General features: G+C 46.7%; 1 protein-coding gene across 4 annotated transcripts in view; it reads right to left on the bottom strand.

The window, feature by feature from the left end:
- TF (transferrin) overlaps nt 1-20,597 on the bottom strand; it is a 642,048-nt gene that overhangs the window by 164,211 nt on the left and 457,240 nt on the right. For all 4 annotated transcript variants that reach the window (XM_030215724.1, XM_030215726.1, XM_030215725.1 and 1 more), the window contains one exon: nt 563-710. In XM_030215724.1, coding sequence (XP_030071584.1) covers nt 563-710 — 148 coding nt within the window. The remainder of the gene's footprint in view (nt 1-562; nt 711-20,597) is intronic.

Raw genomic sequence — 20,597 nt, 5'->3', positions numbered from 1 at the left:
AGAACCACTAAATATATTCCCATGAAAGGCCATGATACCAATGACAAGTGTGTGTCAATGACATCCACCTCCATCAATCCACCTTCAAGCTTCATTGAGGGGTATCCTCAAGCTTATGAACACTTCTAAATGTATTCGTTTTTGTCTACTAAGAAATGCCTTGCCCTTCAAGCATGCTGCTCTTCTTCCCATTCACTTCTCCCTTTCTGTCCTAAGCCTGGGTAGAGAGGCAGAGTAGCAGGGGGAAAAAACCCCAGAAAGGCAATGGATACTGCCCCAGAGGTCTCTGTAAGCTGCCATTGACCCCTGGGCCTTGTACTGAAGAACACTGGTCCAAAGAGTAACAACATTTTGGGCCTTATACAATAAAGATTTTTGCCTTAGGCACAGAATGAAAAAGTCCTTTTTGAATAAGACCATTTATTCTTGACATGCCTATGCAAATAGAAACAGCAATATAAGTGGAACATATTACAGGACCTTAAAGTATGTTCAAAGTATATTCTTGACAGAGATATGCCCTTAATACATGAGGGCCAACATTTATCGGCATCCAAGTTACCTTAATGTCCCCGAGTAGCCGTAGTATGGCTCATCAGTATTAGGCTGACATTTTGAGTCTGGTTTCTTTAAACCGCTACCAATACAGAGTTCACAAAGTGATGAACTGGGGTCAGCTCCAGGAGCACAGCTTTGACTGAAGAACTGAGCTGTTAGGAAGGCACAGAGATAGAAAGTATCAGGAAAGAGGAAGTCTTGACTGATTATTGAATTTTAAGAATCTTAAACACAGTTCATTATGTTACTCAAATTTAAATATCATAAATACTATATAAGGAGTTGGTTGAGTGGATGCTTTCAAGTTTGAATATGGAGTGTGGTGGGGGTGCGGGGATGGAGTCAGAGTTTGCAACCATAAGCATTTGAATTATCAAGCAACAATTGTAGACGTTTATTACCTGTATGCTGGAATAAACAGAAAGTAAAATACCACTGTCAGTTTCTTAAAGGTTCAAGCAATTTAGCAGTCCTCATACATGGATGAAATGTATAACTCCTTCTTGCCTAGGTGAGCATCAGGCAGATTACTCTAATTAAAATATTACAGTTTGTAGAGCGGTCAAGGCTGGGACCTTTCAGCTTGTGCAGCAGCTTAAGTGGCTTTGGTGTTGCTCCTACTTCCTTCCTGTCTAGGTGCAATGGCTTTGTTAACCAAAAATCCTCATCCCTTGGTGTAATGGTGCAGTGGCCTTGAAAAAGGAGCCAAAAACAAAGGAATTGAACTGGGTTGGATTTTTATACTAGCACAGTTTCCTTCCAAGAGGTGTCTCCTTACATAAGTATTGCCATATTGGGAAAGACAAAAGGTCCATCAAGCCCAGCATCCTGTTTCCAACAGTGGTCAATCCAGGTCACAAATACCTGGCAAGATAGCAAAAAAGTACAAAACATTTTATAATGCTTATTCCAGAAATAGTGGATTTTCCCCAAGTCCATTTAATAATGGTCTATGGACTTTTCCTTTAGGAAGCCATCCAAACCTTTTTTAAACTCCACTAAGCTAACCGCCTTTACCACATTCTCTGTCAACGGATTCCAGAGTTTAATTACATGTTGAGTGAAGAAATATTTTCTCTGATTCGTTTTAAATTTACTACATTGTAGCTTCATCGCAAGCCCCTAGTCCTAGTATTTTTGGAAAGTGTAAACAGATGCTTCACATCTACCTGTTCAACTCCACTCATTATTTTATAGACTGCTATCATATCTCCCCTCAGCCGCCTTTTCTGCAAGCTGAAGAGCCCTAGCCGCTTTAGCCTTTCCTCATGGGGAAGTCGTCCCATCCCCTTTATCATTTTCGTCGCCCTTCTCTGCACTTTTTCTAATTCCACTATATCTTTTTTGAGATGCGGCGACCAGAATTGAACACAATATTCGAGGTGCGGTCGCACCATGGAGTGATACAAAGGCATTACACCTTTTACCTTTGTCAATCATAGAGTAGGAGAGCTACCCCTTGTTCCAAAAGCTTGGGGGATTGGTGGTGGTGGTGTTGATAGTGGTGGTGCTGGGGAGGGGGGGGGGGGTGTAAAAATCAGAGCCCATTACTCAAGTAGAGCCATTGGCACAATTATGATCCATGTTCACTGGCATCAGTTGCATTGATCCCAAAGATCTTTGGAGCTGTACCAGGCACAGAGAATGCATACCAAGTGACATCTAATTCGACTACATCAGCCACATGGATACCCCCTCTCACCGACCTTATTCAACCTAATGATGATACCCTTGGCCAAACTACTATCAAACCAAAACCTCAACCCATACATATACGCAGACGATGTAACGATCTACATCCCATTTAAACAAGATTTAAAGGAAATTTCCAGAGACATCAACCAAAGCCTACATATCATGCACTCATGGGCGGATGCATTTCAACTGAAACTCAATGCAGAGAAAACCCAATGCCTAATCCTCACCTCTCAACATAACACGAACATATTCACTACCATTAACACACCAAAACTGAACCTTCCAATTTCGGATACCCTAAAAATTCTTGGAGTTACCATTGATCGACACCTAACTCTTGAGAGTCACGTGAAAAACACAACCAAGAAGATGTTCTACTCAATGTGGAAACTAAAAAGAGTAAGACCTTTCTTCCCAAGGACCATCTTCCGCAATCTGGTACAATCAATGGTACTCAGCCATCTAGACTACTGCAACGCACTCTACGCTGGCTGCAAAGAGCAAATAATCAAGAAACTTCAGACAGCTCAGAACACAGCAGCTAGACTCATATTCGGTAAAACAAAATATGAAAGTGCGAAACCCCTATGAGAAAAGCTACACTGGCTCCCACTTAAAGAACGCATTACGTTCAAAATATGTACCCTAGTTCACAAAGAGGGGCATAATCAAACGGCGCCAGCGAAATCGATCGCCGGCGATCTATTTTGGCGGCGGCGCAACAGCTGGCCAGAACTGTATTATCGAAAAAGATGGCCGGACAACTTTTGTTTCGATAATACGGTTGGGGCTGGCCAAATGCCACAGATCGCCGGGTTTGAGATGGCCGACTTTGTTTTTCAGCGATAATGGAAACTGGAACCGGCCATCTCAAACCTGGCCAAATCCAAGGCATTTGGCCGTGGGAGGGGCCAGCATTCATAGTGCATTGGTACTTCTGGATGTTTAGATCTTGCTGATCAGTTATGTTATGACTTACTTGTTCAGGAGTGCTGTATTTTGTGATACTGTTTTGAGAAATGTTCAAGAAAGACTTCATACAAATGAAAAAAGTCCCTGCCGTGCATTTTCCCTTGATGGCCGTCCCTGACGTGCACTTCCCTTAATAGCTGTCTTTCTCTCCGAAAGTGCACTTCTCTTAATGGCCGTCTTTCTCCCTGAACAGGGAAATCAAAAGTTTTTGCACACTGCTTTTTTTGTAGTAACAGTGGGATTTGAACCAGCCACCTCTGCATTACACGACCAGTGATGTAACCACTTGGCCACAGCTCCACTTACTTGGGTGTCCCTCCCTTTTGATTATACCCCTCCAGGTCTCTCTCAGCCACTCACAGACAGCTTAACGCACTGTGATTGGCTGAAAGAGACCTGAAGGGGTATAATCAAAAGGGAGGGAGAGCCAAGTAAGTGGAGCTGTGGCCAAGTGGTTACATCACTGATCTTTTAATGCAGAGGTGGCTGGTTCAGATCCCACTGTCACTACTGAAAAAAAAACTGTGAGCAAAAACTGTTTTGTTTTCCCTGTTTGGGGAGAAAGCCAGCCATTAAGAGAAGTGCACTTTCGAAGAAAAAGACGGCTATTAAGGGAAGTGCACGTCAGGGACGGCCATCAAGGGAAAATGAACTGCAGGGACTTTTTTCATTTGTATGAAGTCTTTCTTGAACATTTCTCAAAACAGTATCACAAAATACAGCACTCCAGAACAAGTAAGTCATAACATAACTGATCAGCAAGATCCTTTTTTTTTTTTTACGAGCTGGCCGACTGGCTTCCCCTCCTAGGAAGGAAATGTTTTAAAGTTTTTTTTTTGGGTGGGAGGGGATTGGTGACCACTGGAGGAGTATGGGGAGGTCGTCCCCGATTCCTTCCGGTGGTCATCTGGTCAGTTTGGGCATCTTTTTGAGACTTGGTCGTGAAAATAAATAGACCAAGTAAAACCGGCCAAATGCTCGTCATCGCCGGTTTTCTTTTTTCCATTATCAGCTGAAGCCGGCCATCTCGTAAGCACGCCCACATCCCGCCTTCACTACCCTGCTGACACGCCCCGTTGAAGTTTAGCCGCCTCCGCGACGGAATGCTGGCGAGTGTGTCCAAAAATCGGCTTTCGATGGGAAAATTAGGTTCTTACCTTGGTAATTTTCTTTCCTTTAGTCATAGCAGATGAAGCCATTACGTATGGGTTATGTCCATCAACCAGCAGGGGAGATAGAGAGCACTCAAACTTTCACAGTGCCCTCTTGGCCAGCTAGCTCCACTGCCTCTTCAGTATTTGAAGCTTCCAAAGCAGTATGGCAAAACGCAATGGGAATCACAAGAGCTTTCCTCACAGCGAACGATGGCCCATCACAAGGGCATGAACTCATAAAGGAGGGAATGCACATCCTCCTGGAGGGAATAAACTCATCCTCCCAACACACTGGAGGGAATGAACTCATCCTCCTATTTATATAACTGGAGGGGAACACACGCGCCTCCTGGAGGGAATCACACATCCTCCCAACACACTGGAGGGAATGAACACATCCTCCTAAATTTAAACTGAACATGAATCCTGAAGATTGTTTACCAACTTTCTCCCAAGGAAGGAACTTCAGGAAATTAGAACAGAACCTGAAAAACAGATTCACAGCATACAGACAATCATACAGGGAGGGCTCATGGCTTCATCTGCTATGACTAAAGGAAAGAAAATTACCAAGGTAAGAACCTAATTTTCCCTTCCTTGTCATCAAGCAGATGAAGCCATTACGTATGGGATGTAACAAAGCAATCCCTAGATAGGGTGGGAACAAGCCACACCACGCACTAGCACTTGTGTACCAAAACGCGCATCCCTCCTGGCAGCCACATCCAGCCTGTAATGTCGGGCAAAGGAGAGCTTAGAAGCCCATGTTGCTGCACTGCATATCTCTTGAAAAGAGAGTGCTCCAGTTTCAGCCCAAGAGGAAGAAATCGCTCTAGTAGAATGCGCCTTAAAGGCTACAGGCGGAACCCTGCTGGCCAGCAGATAAGCTGAAAAGATAGTTTCTTTGAGCCAGCGGGCAATAGTGGCTTTAGACGCTGGAGACCCTCTGCGAGAACCAGATAGCAAAACAAACAGATGATCAGAAGTCCTGAAAGAGTTAGTAACTCGCAGATACTGCAGCAGAGTCCTGCGCACATCCAAAAGGTGCAGCTGCCCAAAAGATTCTGGAAACTCTTCCTCTGAAAAAGAGGGCAAGAAAATGGGATGGTTTAGGTGAAAGGCTGAAACCACCTTAGGCATAAAGGAAGGCACGGTCCGAACCGTGACTCCGGACTCTGAAAATTGCAGAAATGGGTCTCTACAGGACAGCGCCTGGAGCTCTGACACCCGTCTCGCCGAGGTAATGGCCACCAGAAAAACGGCATTCAGTGTCAAATCTTTCTCCGATGCTCGCCGAAGCGGCTCAAAAGGAGATGCCTGCAGGGTTTTCAAAACTAGCCCCAGGTTCCAAGCTGGACAGGGTGCTCGCACTGGAGGTCGGAGCCGAAGCACCCCTCTAAGAAACCGTGCCACATCTGGGTGAGCAGCCAAAGACACGCCTTCCACTTTACCACGAAGGGAGGCCAACGCTGCCACCTGCACCCGCAGGGAATCATAGGCCAAGCCTTTTTGTACACCTTCCTGCAAAAAGTCCAGAATCGGCGAGACAGGAGCCCGCATTGGAGCAATGGCTCTGGAAGCACACCAAGACTCAAACAGGCACCAAATCCTGGCATAAGCCACGGAAGTGGACCGCTTGCGGGCTTGCAGGAGAGTGGAAATAACCTTTATCCCTCAATTGCGCCCTCTCAATAGCCATGCCGTAAGATCAAAGCGGCCGGCGTCCTCCATGGCTACCGGTCCCTGAGTCAACAGGTTCGGTACCAGAGGTAACGGCAGAGGAGCCTCCAGGAGCATCTGTCGGAGGTCTGCATACCAAGGTCTCCTTGGCCAATCCGGGGCGATGAGGACCACTTCTCCTGGGTGCAGCCGAATCCGCAAGAGCAGGCGCCCTATCAAGGGCCATGGGGGAAACACATAAAGTAGACCCGGAGGCTAGGGTTGAGCCAAGGCATCCAACCCCGCCGAGCGAGGATCTCTCCGTCTGCTGAAGAAGCACGAGACTTTGGTATTGGCACTTGTCGCCATTAGATCCATCACGGGCTTGCCCCATTTGGCACAGATCTGCAGGAATACTTCGTCTGCCAGATTCCATTATGCTGGATCGATCTGATGCCTGCTCAGATAATCGGCCTGCACATTGCTCTGACCTGCAACATGAGCTGCCGACAGACACTGAAGATGCAGCTCGGCCCAGTGGCAAATCAGTTCGGCCTGCGCGGCTAGTGCTCTGCACCGTGTTCCGCCTTGTCGATTTATATAGGCCACCGTTGTCGTGTTGTCCGACATCACTCTGACAGCCAATCCTTCCAGGGTCACTAGAAAGGCCAGAAGCGCCTGAAACACCGCTTTCAACTCTAGGCGGTTGATGGACCACTCCGACTCCTCGGGTGTCCATAGACCCTGGGCATGCTTCCCCTTGCAATGTGCGCCCCAGCCCTTCAGGCTGGCATCTGTTACCACTAGGCACCAAACGGGGAGCGTCAGCGGCATTCCTCGCCGCAGCATGCTGTCCGAGAGCCACCCCTCCATGCTGAGTCGGGCCGCAGGGAGCCAAGTAAGTCTGCATTGGTAATCCTGAGAAATAGGAGACCATCTCTGGAGTAGGGAATACTGTAGAGGTCTCAGGTGCGCTCTCGCCCAGGGTACCACTTCCATCGTGGCTGTCATCGATCCCAGCAGCTGGACAATGTCCCAAGCTCGCGGGCGGGGCATCCTCAGGAGCAGACGGACCTGATTCTGAAGCTTGCACCGCCTTAGCTCGGGTAGGAACACATAGCCCGAGACTGTGTCGAACCTGGCCCCCAAAAATTCTAGAGATTGAGAAGGGGTCAGGTGACTTTTGGCCATATTGACGACCCTGCCTAGAGATTGCAGTACTGAGACCACTCTGGCTGTAGCTTGTAAGCTCTCTGTTGCAGAGTCTGCTCTGATGAGCCAGTCGTCTAGGTATGGGTGAACCCTGATACCCTCTCGCCTGAGAAAAGCAGCTACTACCACCATTACCTTCGAAAAGGTTCGGGGAGCTGTGGCGAGGCCAAAAGGCAAGGCCCTGAACTGGAAATGCTTTCCCAACACCGCAAACCTCAGAAACTTCTGGTGCGGGGGCCAAATCGGTATGTGCAAGTAAGCTTCTTTCAGGTCTAGAGATGTGAGAAACTCTCCTGGCTGTACCGCCGCAATGACGGAGCACAGGGATTCCATGTGGAAATGCCGCACTCTCAGGGACTTGTTCACTTCTTTTAAGTCCAGAATAGGGCGAAAGGACCCACCTTTTCGCGGCACCACAAAGTAGATGGAGTATCGGCCGCAGCCTTGCTCGGCGGGAGGCACCGGGGTCACAGCCCCTAACAGAATCAGACCTTGCAAAGTCTCCTCCACCGCCGCCCGTTTGACGGCAGAACCGCATCGGGACTCCACAAACACGTCTCTTACTGGGGCGTTGAATTCTATTCTGTATCCATCTCTGATCAGGTCCAGAACCCACTGATCTGAGGAAATCTTGGCCCACTCCTCGGCAAAGAGGGAAAGCCGTCCTCCGATGACAGGCATCGAGGAGAGGGCCGGCGCACCATCATTGAGAGGGTCGCCCCTGAACTCCTGGTCTTGAGCCACCAGCTGCGGAACGCTTGTCCGAGCGAAAGGAGTTCCTCTGCTGACCACGGGCACGTGAAGTGAACCCAGCAGAACGCCCCGGGCGGTACCTTCTAGCTTCACGGAAGCGAGGTCTGTACGAGGAGTGGACCGCCTGGCCCTTAGAGGAAGGCCTCTGCCTATCTTCGGGCAAGCGCTGGGGTTTAGGATCACCCAGGCCTTTCACAATTTTCTCCAACTCCTCACCAAATAGGAGAAGTCCTTGAAAAGGCAACTTCACCAACCTTTGCTTAGAGGCCATGTCCGCTGCCCAGTGTCGTAGCCACAGACGACGGCGAGCCGCCACTGCTACTGCCATTTGTTTAGCCGAAGCTCTGACAAGGTCATAAAGGGCATCAGCCAGAAAGGACAAGGCCACCTCCATCCGCGGAGCCACATCCAAGAAGGGCTCCGCTCCATCTCCGGGCTGAGCCACTGCCTGTTGCAGCCAAGCTAGGCAGGCTCTAACAGCATAACAGCTGCATGCAGATGCCCGAACAGTGAGACCTGCAATTTCAAAGGACCGTTTCAATGCTGTTTCCAGCCTACGGTCTTGAACATCCTTCAGGGCAACACCTCCTTCAACAGGGAGGGTAGTTCTCTTTGTCACCGCAGTGACTAGGGCATCCACTGAAGGCATTTGAAAACGAGCCAAATGCCCCTCACGCAGAGGGTATAACTGCCCCATAGCCCTGGAAACTCTCAAAGGTCCCTCGGGGTCAGCCCACTGAGCCGAAACAAGCTCTAGGATGGAGTCATGCAAAGGAAAGGCCCGAGCAGCTTTCTTGGTACTAGCCATCCTGGGATTACCCGAGGAGGCCATGCCACTGTCAGGATCTTCAATCGAGAGGGCCTGCAGGGTATCTGAAATAAGCGCTGGCAGCTCATCACGGTGGAAAATCCTCACCGCGGAGGGATCATCCAGATCCTGTGGTAAATCCGCACCTGACTCTGGTTCTCCGAATCCTCACACCCCGACCACGGGGGGGGAAAAAGGTGCACCACAATCTGAAGGGGAATTAACCCTTCTGCGCTTATCTTTAGGCCAAGCATCCGGGAAAAAAACCTCACTGGGCAGTCCCAGGCCAGAATCCATCGGGGGGGGGGGGGGGGCAATCAGAGGAGCCTCAGGCGACCCCTGAGGAAGGGCTCTTTTCATCATGTATGCTTTATGCAGCAAAAGCACAAAATCCGGGGAGAAAATCTCACCCTGGGCACCCAAATCCTGTCCGGTGCCAGCCACTCCTGAAATAACCTCATCTCGAGGTGCCCCACCCGGCTCAGGTCTCTCCGTGTCCACGGAGGCCGCGCCATGTGGTGTAAGCAAAATGGCGCCCGCTGCCAGCTCAGAGCGGGAAGAAACATCGCTCGCCATGCTCGGGCCGGCTCCTACGCCAGTACAGCACGATTTACAGAGCCCTGCTGCTGATTTGCGCTTGCCACAAGTGGAACAGCGCTTTACATTGTCCGCAGCCATCGCCGAAAAACGGCGGTAAAATCCAAAATGGCGGTTTCGTGCCAAAATCGCCCCGATCGCGGGCCCACCCCGGAGGAGTTGGAAAACACTCTTACCTCAAAGGATCTAGTGTACAACTACGATCCTGCTGAAAATCAGGTCAAAAACCTTTTTTTTTTTTTTTTTTTTAAAGCTGTAAGGAAAGCAGAGGTATTGAAGACTCCGGAGGCTCAGATGAGTGGGAAAGGCAGGGAAAGGGCGAACCTATATGCCTGCATCCACTGTTGGTGGGAAAGGACAGGGAAAGCAAGGCAATATGTCCACATCCACAGAGGTATGGGTAAGGCAGGGAAAGGGCTAACCTATGTGCCTTTAAAGTGAAGCTGCTATAGCCTCCAACACCCCGGTTAACAACTGGCAAGCCAGGAACCACCTCCCGGCAGATTTTTCTGGAGCTCGAACAAGCTGCAGCCACCCTGCTAGGGGAGATAGAGAATACTGAAGAGGCAGTGGAGCTAGCTGGCCAAGAGGGCACTGTGAAAGTTTGAGTGCTCTCTATCTCCCCTGCTGGTTGATGGACATAACCCATACGTAATGGCTTCATCTGCTTGATGACAAGGAATATACCGATTTGGCCGGTTTTAGGAGATGGCCGACCATCTCCCAATTTGTGTCGGAAGATGGCCGGCTATCACTTTCAAAAATAAGCTGGAAAATCATTCACGGAGATGCCCCAGCCTACATGTCAGACCTGATAGACTTACCATCCAGGAATGCTAAAAAATCATCCCGCACATTCCTCAGTCTTCACTTCCCCAACTGTAAAGGGCTAAAATACAAACTAACGCATGTGTCAACCTTTTCCTACTTGAGCACACAATTTTGGAACGTGCTGCTGTGCAGCCTGAAAACGATCTATGAATTAACTAACTTCCGTAAACTACTGAAGACCCATCTCTTTAACAAGGCATACCACAAAGATCAACAAATGTGAACTCCTACAAATATATCCAGAACTGTCTTATAATATTTGCTTGTCACATTACTATCATGTTTCATCATTATCATGTTAACCAAGATCCTATGTAATACTAAATGTATATTCTCTTATATACTTCCACCATTCATGACGTATTGTAAGCCAAATTGAGCCTGCAAAGAGGTGGGAAAATGTGGGATACAAATGCAATAAATAAATAAATAAATATTGAGAAAATATTGGTCTCGTATGACATGGAATATCAATAGATGTAATCAGTCAGACTACTGTTGAAGCCCCACCCAATGCATGCAAAGGATTCCACTGCATCAGTATCAGCACAAAGGGATTCTAGTGCTGAGCAAAAGGGAACAGGCATCAGCAATTTAATAAACTGAAGATGGGATTTATAACCTGCTTCTATTAATAAGATCAGAAATGAGAAATAAAAGAAATAGAAGTTTTTAACCTTTCTTTATATTCTTTTAACATAAAATTGTAACTATCCAGAATCCAAAATTACACAAAAACAGAGAAAATGATAACATGGAGGGACATAATCAAACGGCACCGGCCAAATAGATAGCCGGCCATCTATTTGGCTGGCGCCGCAAAGAGAAGTCCCAAATCATATTATCGAAAAAGATGGCTGGCCATATTTCGTTTTGATAATACGGTAGGGGCTGGCCAAATGTCAGAGATGGCTGGCATCGTTTTTCGCCAATAATGGAAACTAGTGCCGGCGATCTCAACCCCGGCCAAATCCAAGGCATTTGGTCGTGGGAGGAGCCAGCATTTGTAGTGCACTGGTCCCTCTCACATGCCAGGACACCACCCGGGCACCCTAGGGGGCACTGCAGTGGACTTCAAAAATTGCTCCCAGGTGCATACCTCCCTTACCTTGTGTGCTGAGCCCCCCCCCCCCAAACCACCCCAAAACCCACTACCCACAACTCTACACCACTACCATAGCCCTTATGGGTGAAGGGGGGCACCTACATGTGGGTACAGTGGGTTTTGGGGGGGGGGGGGTTGGAGGGCTCCCATTTACCACCACAAGTGTAACAGGTGGGGGAGGGGCCTGGGTCCACCTGCCTGAAGTGCACTGCACCCACAAAAAACTGCTCCAGGGACCTGCATACTGCTGTCAGGGAGCTGGGTATGACATTTCAGGCTGGAATAGAGGCTGGCAAAAAAATATTTTTTTTTGGATGGGAGGGGGTTGGTGACCACTGGGGGAGTAAGGGGAGGTCATCCCTGATTCCCTCCGGTGGTCATTTGGTCAGTTGGGGCACCTTTTTGAAGCTTGGTCCTGAAAAAAAAGGGACCAAGTGAAGCCGGCGAAATGCTCGTCAAGGCCGGCTTTCTTTTTTCCATTATTGGGCGAAGCCGGACATCTCGTACCATGCCCCCGTCCCGCCTTCACTACCCTGCCGACACGCCCTCTTGAAGTTTGGCCGGCTCCGCAACGGAAAGCAGTTGGCGCCGGCCAAAATCAGCTTTCGATTATACCGATTTGGTCGGGTTCAGGAGATCGCTGGCCATCTCCCGATTTGTGTCGGAAGATGGCCGGCGATCTCCTTCGAAAATGAGCTGGATAGTAGCATAGCAAATGACAGCAGATAAAGACCTGAACGGTCCATCCAGTCTGCCCAACAGTCACACTCAATATAAATTCACGATTAAACCAACAATGTTTGTAATATAAAATACTTGATTATTGCATTTCTGGGACACAGATCATGGAAATCCCCCTGGCATTATCCTTAGGTTCCAACTACTAGAGTTGCTGTTGAAGCCCACTCCAGCCTATCCAAATCTATTTTGTTATTTCGGGGCCACAGACCATAAAAGTCTGCCCGGCACTGTCCTCGTGTTCCAATTATGTAATTTATTTATTTATTTGGATTTTGCTCACACCTTTTTCAGTAATAGCTCAAGGTAAGTTGCATTTAGGTACACTGGGTACATTCAGGTTACTGGAGCTGCCATCAAAGCCCATCCTAAACTGGATTGCTATATATGAGACACAGACCGTACAAGTCTGCCCGGCACCAGCTTTAGTTCTTCACAGCCGGAGTTGCCATCTATGCACCATTCAACACATCAACACAAATGCAACCATTTACATTTTGTTTTTCATACCATTAATTTTCTAATTAGAGATCCTCTGTGTTCATCTCACACATTTTTGAATTCTGTCAGATAAAATGCATACACCCTTATTCTATATATGGTGCTCAAAATTGTGAGCGTAAATATGGGTGCATACCCAATTTGTGCATGAAATGTAATTAATGACACAATTAGTGCTGATAATTGGGCACTAATAAACAATTATCAGTGCTAATTGGCATTAAAATGTGTGCGTGCGTCTTTAGGAGCCAGGATCCGTTCATAAATTTTACATGTGAATCTGAAAAGGGAGAATAGCCATGGGAGGCTCATGGGCAGATCAGGGGCATTCCTGGAATTTATGCACAGTTTCTTAGAATAAGGGAGATCCACACCAAGAACTTACATCAGATTTTACTTGGTGTAAATTCTTGCACCCAAAATTGTGTATAGATCCCGGCACCAAATGCTATTCTATAAACAACACCAAACTCTGAGTGCCATTTATAGTATAGCACTTTTATTGGTGCCAAAATTTGGGCGCCATTGAGTGCATACAGCTTATCCAGTCTGCCCAACTATACCATCTACTACCCCTTCCTTTCCTTTAGAGATCTTATGTGCTTTTAGTATGCTCTCTTGAATTCAAATACCGTCTTCATCTCCACCATCTCCACTGATAGACTATTCCAAGCATCCACCATCCTTTCTGTATAGAAGTATTTCCTTAGATTACTCCTGAGTCTATCCTCTTTCACCTTCATCTTATGATCTCTCATTCCAGAGCTTCCTTTCAATTGAAAGAGACTTGCCTCCTGTGCATTTATGCGATGGAAGTATTTAAGTGTCTCTATTATATCCCATTTTTCTTCCAAGTACTGTGCAATCTGCTTAAGTGCAAGGGTCTGGGACCAAAGAATACATGCAGTTAACCAGAGCATGCACTTAACTGTTGTGACCCAAAGAAGCTTGACATCTGATAAACATATGTACAGTACTGTTTATTATACGTACTGTATACAGTTAGGCTTACTTGAAGCAGTGGCGTAGCCAGACCTGACTTTTTGGGTGGGCCCAGAGCTAATATGGGTGGGCACTATGTAAATAGGTATGAGTAGTGTTTCTTGAGATACTACAAAATAATGCCTTAGAATGCTACCCTGCATCAATATAAACCACATACATACTTAAAAAACCGATATTTGTAAATATAGCTACATTATGCCATATCAAACTTGACCAAACGTAAGTCTACTATAATGGTAAACATCTCAACACACATGACAGGATCCTGCATTATAATTACAGCAATGACATATAACCATGTATTCAAATTCTGGTAGCACCTCAATAATGGCAACAAAATCCTGTCACTGCCAGGTACTTTGTGAAGTAACACTAAATCCTTCAAAGAGGCTTCTTAGAGCCTATATTGCAAACCACAACACCACTTCCAATAACAGTACCTTTAAAAAGGCAGCAGTGAATATACACAACAGTAATATGCATCCCATTGGAAAAGCCAGACAAGTCAGACTCATAGATCCCCATACAAACCACATGCCAGCAGAAACTCTCCCCTGCTCGGTCACATGCAGACCACAGACCAACCCTCATCAATTACAGAATAAAGGACCAAAAATTAGAAATTTATTGATTTATTTTCTAAATTTCTATGCCACACTATCTCTGCAGTTCTAAGCAGATCACAATTCAACACACATAATTTTAAAACATATAAAACATAAAGACCTTCCCTTCCCTACCCCCCCAATCCATCCCAGCAGCCTGGCATCACCCTTCCCTTCTCTACCTTACCCCCCACCCCACCCCATCTAGCCCTGTAGCCCAGTATCAATCCTTCCCTTCCCCACCATCCATCCCATAGCTAAGCACCAGCTCTATCCTACCACCCCACCCCTCCCTGTAGCCTACCATCAGCCTTCCCTATCCTCCCCCCATGGCATTAAATATAAGACGTTTTTTTAATGTCCCGGGTACTGCAGAGCCCACCTCCACCGCAGCAGTCCACCCAGAGAAAACTGCCTACACTTTTTTTTTATTTAACCTAGGTACTGCAGAGACCATCCCCACCCAAAAACCCACCAACATGAGAAATAGACAGCTTTTTAAAAATTAACCTGGGCACTATTAAAATTTATTGTTGGTGAATTTCTGGGTGGGGATGGGCTATAGGCGGTCGGTGGCCCAGCTGTTTGGGGAGGCTAAAGGGGACAGGGTCAGAGGTGGGGCTTACATCCATAATTTCTACAGAATACATCCAAAACTACTTTTTATTTTCTCATTTCCATCTTCCAAAATTCCAGACAGCAGATGTACAGAGCAGGACCCAAAGCAGCCCAAAACAAGTAAAATCAGAAATGGCATAGTTTACACCTCATTGCTTAACCAACCTTAGGCTTCACGTTTAGGTTTAAAAAGCAAAACCATGTGCATGTAAAGACTGGATAAACAAATTAAAACGAAGTTTAAAGCAAGTGCCCTTAATATATAATACTTGATAGCAGTAATGAAACAGTGATGGAATATTCACATAGCAAGCAACTTGAGCCAACAGATTTAGTTTCCATTCAACATAATTAACTTTGTATGAACTTGGCGGCTAATAGTGTGCTGAACTGTACACATTTAGACTGACTCGACAGACCTTCCGCATGACAGAAGCCCTTCCCTCATTATTCAATACTTCTTTGTGAAATACTAGTAATAAAAAAGGCAAGTGAATTTTTTATAATATACCACTGCAATCTACAAAACAAAAAAATCCACAAAACAAAAGGAGCAGGTTCCCAAATGCCATCTTTTTCTTTTGATGTAGGCTCCTTCAACTTAGTTAATATTTTTTAAAATTATACTCATAAATAGTAAGCCTGATTGTTAAGCATCTGATTCTCATAACATGATGTCTGTTTCGGAGGCCTTTTATTAAATGAAAACATCTCTGCATGAATACAGGGAGTCCCTATAGCCAGCACCTCCAAGTGACACAATGAATTTAAAACAAATTGCATACTGTAACCGATAAAACCAATACTTCCTCTATGTACATCCTCATGCTACACAAGCTGGCATGTTTAAAAATATAAGTGAGATGCTAACAATGATAAAGAATGACAGTGGGGATAGAGCAGGCTCTCTCCCTCAGTCCCACTCCTTGCTCCTTCTTCCCTCCTTGGTTCCAATCTCTCCCTCTGTCCCGCTCCTCCTCAACCCCTCCCCCAAAGAAGCAGTCAGACTCGGATCAGTGGCGTAGCCAGACCTGAGATTTTGGGTGGGCCCAGAGCTAATATGGGTGGGCACGCACTGTCTATATAACTATGAGTAGTGTCTCTTGGGATCCTACAAAATAATGCCTAAGAATTCACTTGATGATGGATTTCTAAGTAGTCTGCCCAACAGCTGCCCTGTATCAGTATAACCACATACATACTTAATGGAAAAATTGATATTTTTAAATATAATTACATTATCCCACAATCTCTCCACTGCAAAATGCTACACAAACTTGTGCAAAAACACACTCATATCTTTAAAACCATAACAGCACTAATTCCAAGGACAGGATGAGCTACAACCTTATGCTTGAAAAGGCAGAACTGTAATTACACTAGGCTCTAAAACACCAATACACTACCTCGTGAAAAAAAGCAAAACAAAAAGGGCTGCGAATACTACATGCTAGCAGAATACTGCACCTTGATCACACTTGAAAAACACATGACACAACAGACATGACACAAGGAACTAGAAATCAAAAACTATGAAGGCAAAATACTGAACTGGAAAGTTAACTCAAGAAGTCAGACTCAGCATGCAGCAATACCAGAAAAATTTAAACTTACATGCAAAATATCACAGATGCACATTTCCAAAAGATGATATATTCAAATTAATAAATTCTGAATAAAATACTTTTTTCTACCTTTGTTGTCTGATCTATTCGCTTTGGTCCCAGTGTCTTCTGTTTTACGCAGTGTCTTCTTTCCATTTGATATTTTTTCACTCACCATGTCCACCATCCTCCTGTGTCCTTATGCGTCCTGTCTACCATCTGTAGCCCTGCCCCTATCCTTCCTCGAGTTTCAGTATTTGCCCTCAACATGTTCCAAACCAGCCCTTAAACTCAGCAGTATTCCCTCCATCCATATCCAGCATTTCTCCTCATTCCCCTCCATCCATGTGCATCTACTTCCACTGTCTTCACTCCCCTCCATCCATGTCCAGCATTTCTCCTTTCTCCCTTCCCCTCCATCCATGTGCATCTCCTTCCTTTGTATTTCCTTACCTCCATCCTTGTCCAACAATTCTCCTCTCTTCCCTGCCCTCCACTCCATCCATGTCCAGCATTTCTCCTCTCTTCCATCCCCTCTATCCATGTGCACCTCCTTCCTGACTTCTCTCCCCTCCCTCCATCCATTCGTCCAGCAACTCTCCATTCTCCCCTATCCAGCAAATGTCCTCTGTCCCCTGCCCCCTCCATTCATCCATCCATGTTCAGCAATTCTCCTGTCTCCCTTGACCTCTCCTCCATCCATCCATGTCCAGCAACTCTCCATTCTCCCCTGCCCTCTCCTCCATCCATCCATCTCCAGCAAATTTCCTCTCTCCCCTTTCCGCTCCATCCATTCATGTCCAGCAATTTTCTTCTTCCCCCTGCCCTCCGCTCCATGTCCAGCAACTCTCCATTCTCCCCTGCCCTCTCCTCCATCCATCCATCTCCAGCAAATTTCCTCTCTTCCCTTTCCGTTCCATCCATTCATGTCCAGCAATTTTCTTCTTTCCCCTGCCCTCCGCTCCATGTCCAGCAACTCTCCATTCTCCCCTGCCCTCTCCTCCAGCCATCCATCTCCAGCAAATTTCCTCTCTCCCCTTTGCCTTCCATCCATCCATGTCCAGCAATTCTCCTCTCTTCCCTGCCCATCCTGTTTCTGTCCATCCCCTTCCCCCTTCTATCCAGCGTCTCCCCCCTCCCCCTTCACAGCATCTCCCAGCCAACTTCCGTTCCATTCTACTCCCGAAGTCGCAGTGACGAACGGGCAGGCAGCGCTGCAGTAGTAAAAGCAACAAGTCGACTGGTTCGACTCTCCGTCCTTCACTTCCCTCCCTCTGCGTCCCGCCTTCCTCTGACGTCATTTCCTTTCGGGCGGGACGCAGAGGGAGGGAAGTGAAGGACGGAGAGTCGAACCAGTCTCCTTGTTGCTTTTACAACTGCAGCGCTGCCTGCCCGTTCGTCGTTGCGACTTCGGGTAAAAGTCGCCGTTCCAGTCGTCGTTTGGGTGGGCCTGAGCCAAGATTGGGTGGGCCTGGGTCCACCCAGGTCCACCCGTAGCTACGCCCCTGACTCGGATACTTGCCTTCGTTTCTACGATGCAGATTAGTCTGCCTGATTAATCGTCCATTTTCAGTTTGGTTAAGCTGAGGTGAATCGGAGGTGGTCAGAGCAAGTTGTTAGCGTGTTGTTGTTCAATCGGCGGCCATGTTTACTCAATGATCATCACATTCTTCCTTTTTATTTAGCGATAGCACAGAGGTAAGATCCAGTGGCGGGGGGGGGGGGGGGGTTGCGTTGCGTCATAGGGCCGGGGCAAGGCCGAGTAGCTAGTGAGGCAGGCCTGCTGTAATCGCTAGGGTGGGAGTGCAGCGTAGCATGTGCCGTGCAGTTGAACCTGCTTTTAACAAACTAGAGCGGCGCAGACGATGGACGAGACGGCGTGGGATGGCAATTATGCATTGCTGGCCGAGCGGAGCAGAAGTCAGATTTAGAAGAGATGCCAGTGCGGCTGCCCGAGACTAAAAAGCAGGTGGAAGGTAGCTGAGTGGGCTGGTGCCGCCGCGAGGCATAAAGACAGTGGCTGCTGCTTTTAAACTGGGTGGGCCTGAGCTGAGATTGTAGCTACGCCCCTGACTTGAAGTAATCAGTCATAGTCCTCTGTACACTCTTGTGTCTGTGAGTTCCATAGACTACGTCTGCCAGACAGTAAAAACTGTCATAGCACTGACATCCAGTGGCCTCCAGATAGGCCCGCACGGTGTTGAGACTCTCCAGCGCTCTTGCAAAGGTGACAGGAGGTTGTTGAATTTCGTCAGCATGTGCCTTGCTGTGTGTAGGCGCATATCTCGACATCAGTGCTGTCGTCAGCTGTTTGTAGATTGTAATCAACAGCTATGTAGTGATGAAACTCCTCTTCAGTAACACCAGCTGGGATGTCAACAGCCTGTTCACCTGACATGTTTGCAACAGCTGCATCTGTTTCGTCCCTCTCCACATCCTTAACAAAGCTTGCCCGCTTGTAGCAGTTCACAATGGTTGCCTGTGTAACATGATTCCAGGCTTCTTTCTGCATATGTAGGGAATTCAACAGTGATAGATTACGAGCCAGTTCAACAGCGCGTTTATCCTTGCCAGTCTGGTCATCCATAACGCTCAGACAACGTGGCTCAAGAGCCCGATAATGTTGTTTGAAATTGGCTATTATGCCCTGATCCATAAGTTGGATCAGAGAGATAGTGTTTGGTGGCAGGAAGACCAACTTGACGTTAGACAGCCTGACATCATCAGTGTGTGCAGCACAATTATCACAAAGCAACAAAATCTGATACTTTTGTGCCCACATTCTAGTGTCTAACTTCTTTAGCCATTGCTTCCAAATTTCTCCAGTCATCCATGAATTTGCGTTAGCCTCGTACGACACAGGAAGTCGCTTAACATTCTTGAAGCAATGGGGCTGTTTGCTCTTTCCAGTGACGAGTGGTTCCAACTTCTCACTCCCATCCATATTTTTGGGATCTTGCCGGGTATTTGTGACCTGGATTGGCCACTGTTGGAAACAGAATTCTGGGCTCGATGGACCTTTGGTCTTTCCCAGAATGGCAATACTTATGTACTTATGTACATATTGCAGCAAAGGAGGATCGTCAGTCGGTCCTTCGACGTTTTACTTCCTGTAGTTTCAGCTTGTTTGAATGCAAGTGTTCCATTAGGAATCGCTCACCAGTAGAGACCGTTTTCGTCAGCATTGAAAATGTCACGAGGTGCAAACTTATTCAAGATGGTAGGAAAAACTGAAACAACCCAATTTTCAGCACCAAAGTCATCAGTGTCTTGTTTTTCACCATGCTGTTTCTTGAATTTTATGTTGTTCCTCGCCTTCCATCTTTCCAACCATCCAACAGTGGCTTTGAATTCAGTTAGTCCAAGATTTTCAGCTAGCTGATTAGCTTTCTCCATAAGCAGTGGACAACTGACAGGAAACTGTCTGCTCCTGACTTGAGAAAACCACCGAAGAAGAGCATCTTCTACATCCTCAGCTTTTCCCGCCTGTTTTCGTTTCCTGTGTGGATTTGTATTTTTTTGCCAGTCTTCCAGAAGCTGATCTTTCTGCTTCAAGATACGTGAAATTTGACTGGGATTGACACCATATTCTTTAGCAATAGATGCTTGACTTTGTTTTCTCATTTTTTAAGAACTTCTATTTGTTCAGCCAGTGTTAAAGTCTTACAGTTGCACGACGACAACGACGACTCCAGTGTACACTCTAACAACATTCTTTCGCTTATTCTGCCTGTGACAGTTAACCAACGAGATTTCAAATTTACCGCCCCTTTGTCACGTGCCAATCGGCTTCCATATTCTGTGCGTGCGCTTATGCGGAGTCTTTCCTGCAGAGGAGCGGTCTTAAACCATGCATATAAGCAAATCTTGCACTTATCAGTGGTGCGCTAAACCGAAGTTTGTCCCCATAGAAACTGATCGCGCCACAAACGGGACCGAAGTACGGCATGCAGTTAAACAGAGCATGCGCTTATCCAATGTGTACTTAAATGGAGTGCACTGTATTGAGATCGTTAAGTCCGTCATCATACTCTTTATGATGAAGACCACTGACCATTTCAGTAACTACCCTCTCAATTTATTTATTTAAAACACTTATAGTTCACACAATCTCAAATGTTCTAGGCAGATTACAACCAATAACATACATATGTAACCTATGTAACTTTGTAAGTCAAT

This window comes from Microcaecilia unicolor, chromosome 10, assembly GCF_901765095.1.
Source record: "Microcaecilia unicolor chromosome 10, aMicUni1.1, whole genome shotgun sequence".
Taxonomy (NCBI): Eukaryota; Metazoa; Chordata; class Amphibia; order Gymnophiona; family Siphonopidae; genus Microcaecilia; species Microcaecilia unicolor.
This window is presented reverse-complemented; position numbering and strand designations above follow the sequence as displayed.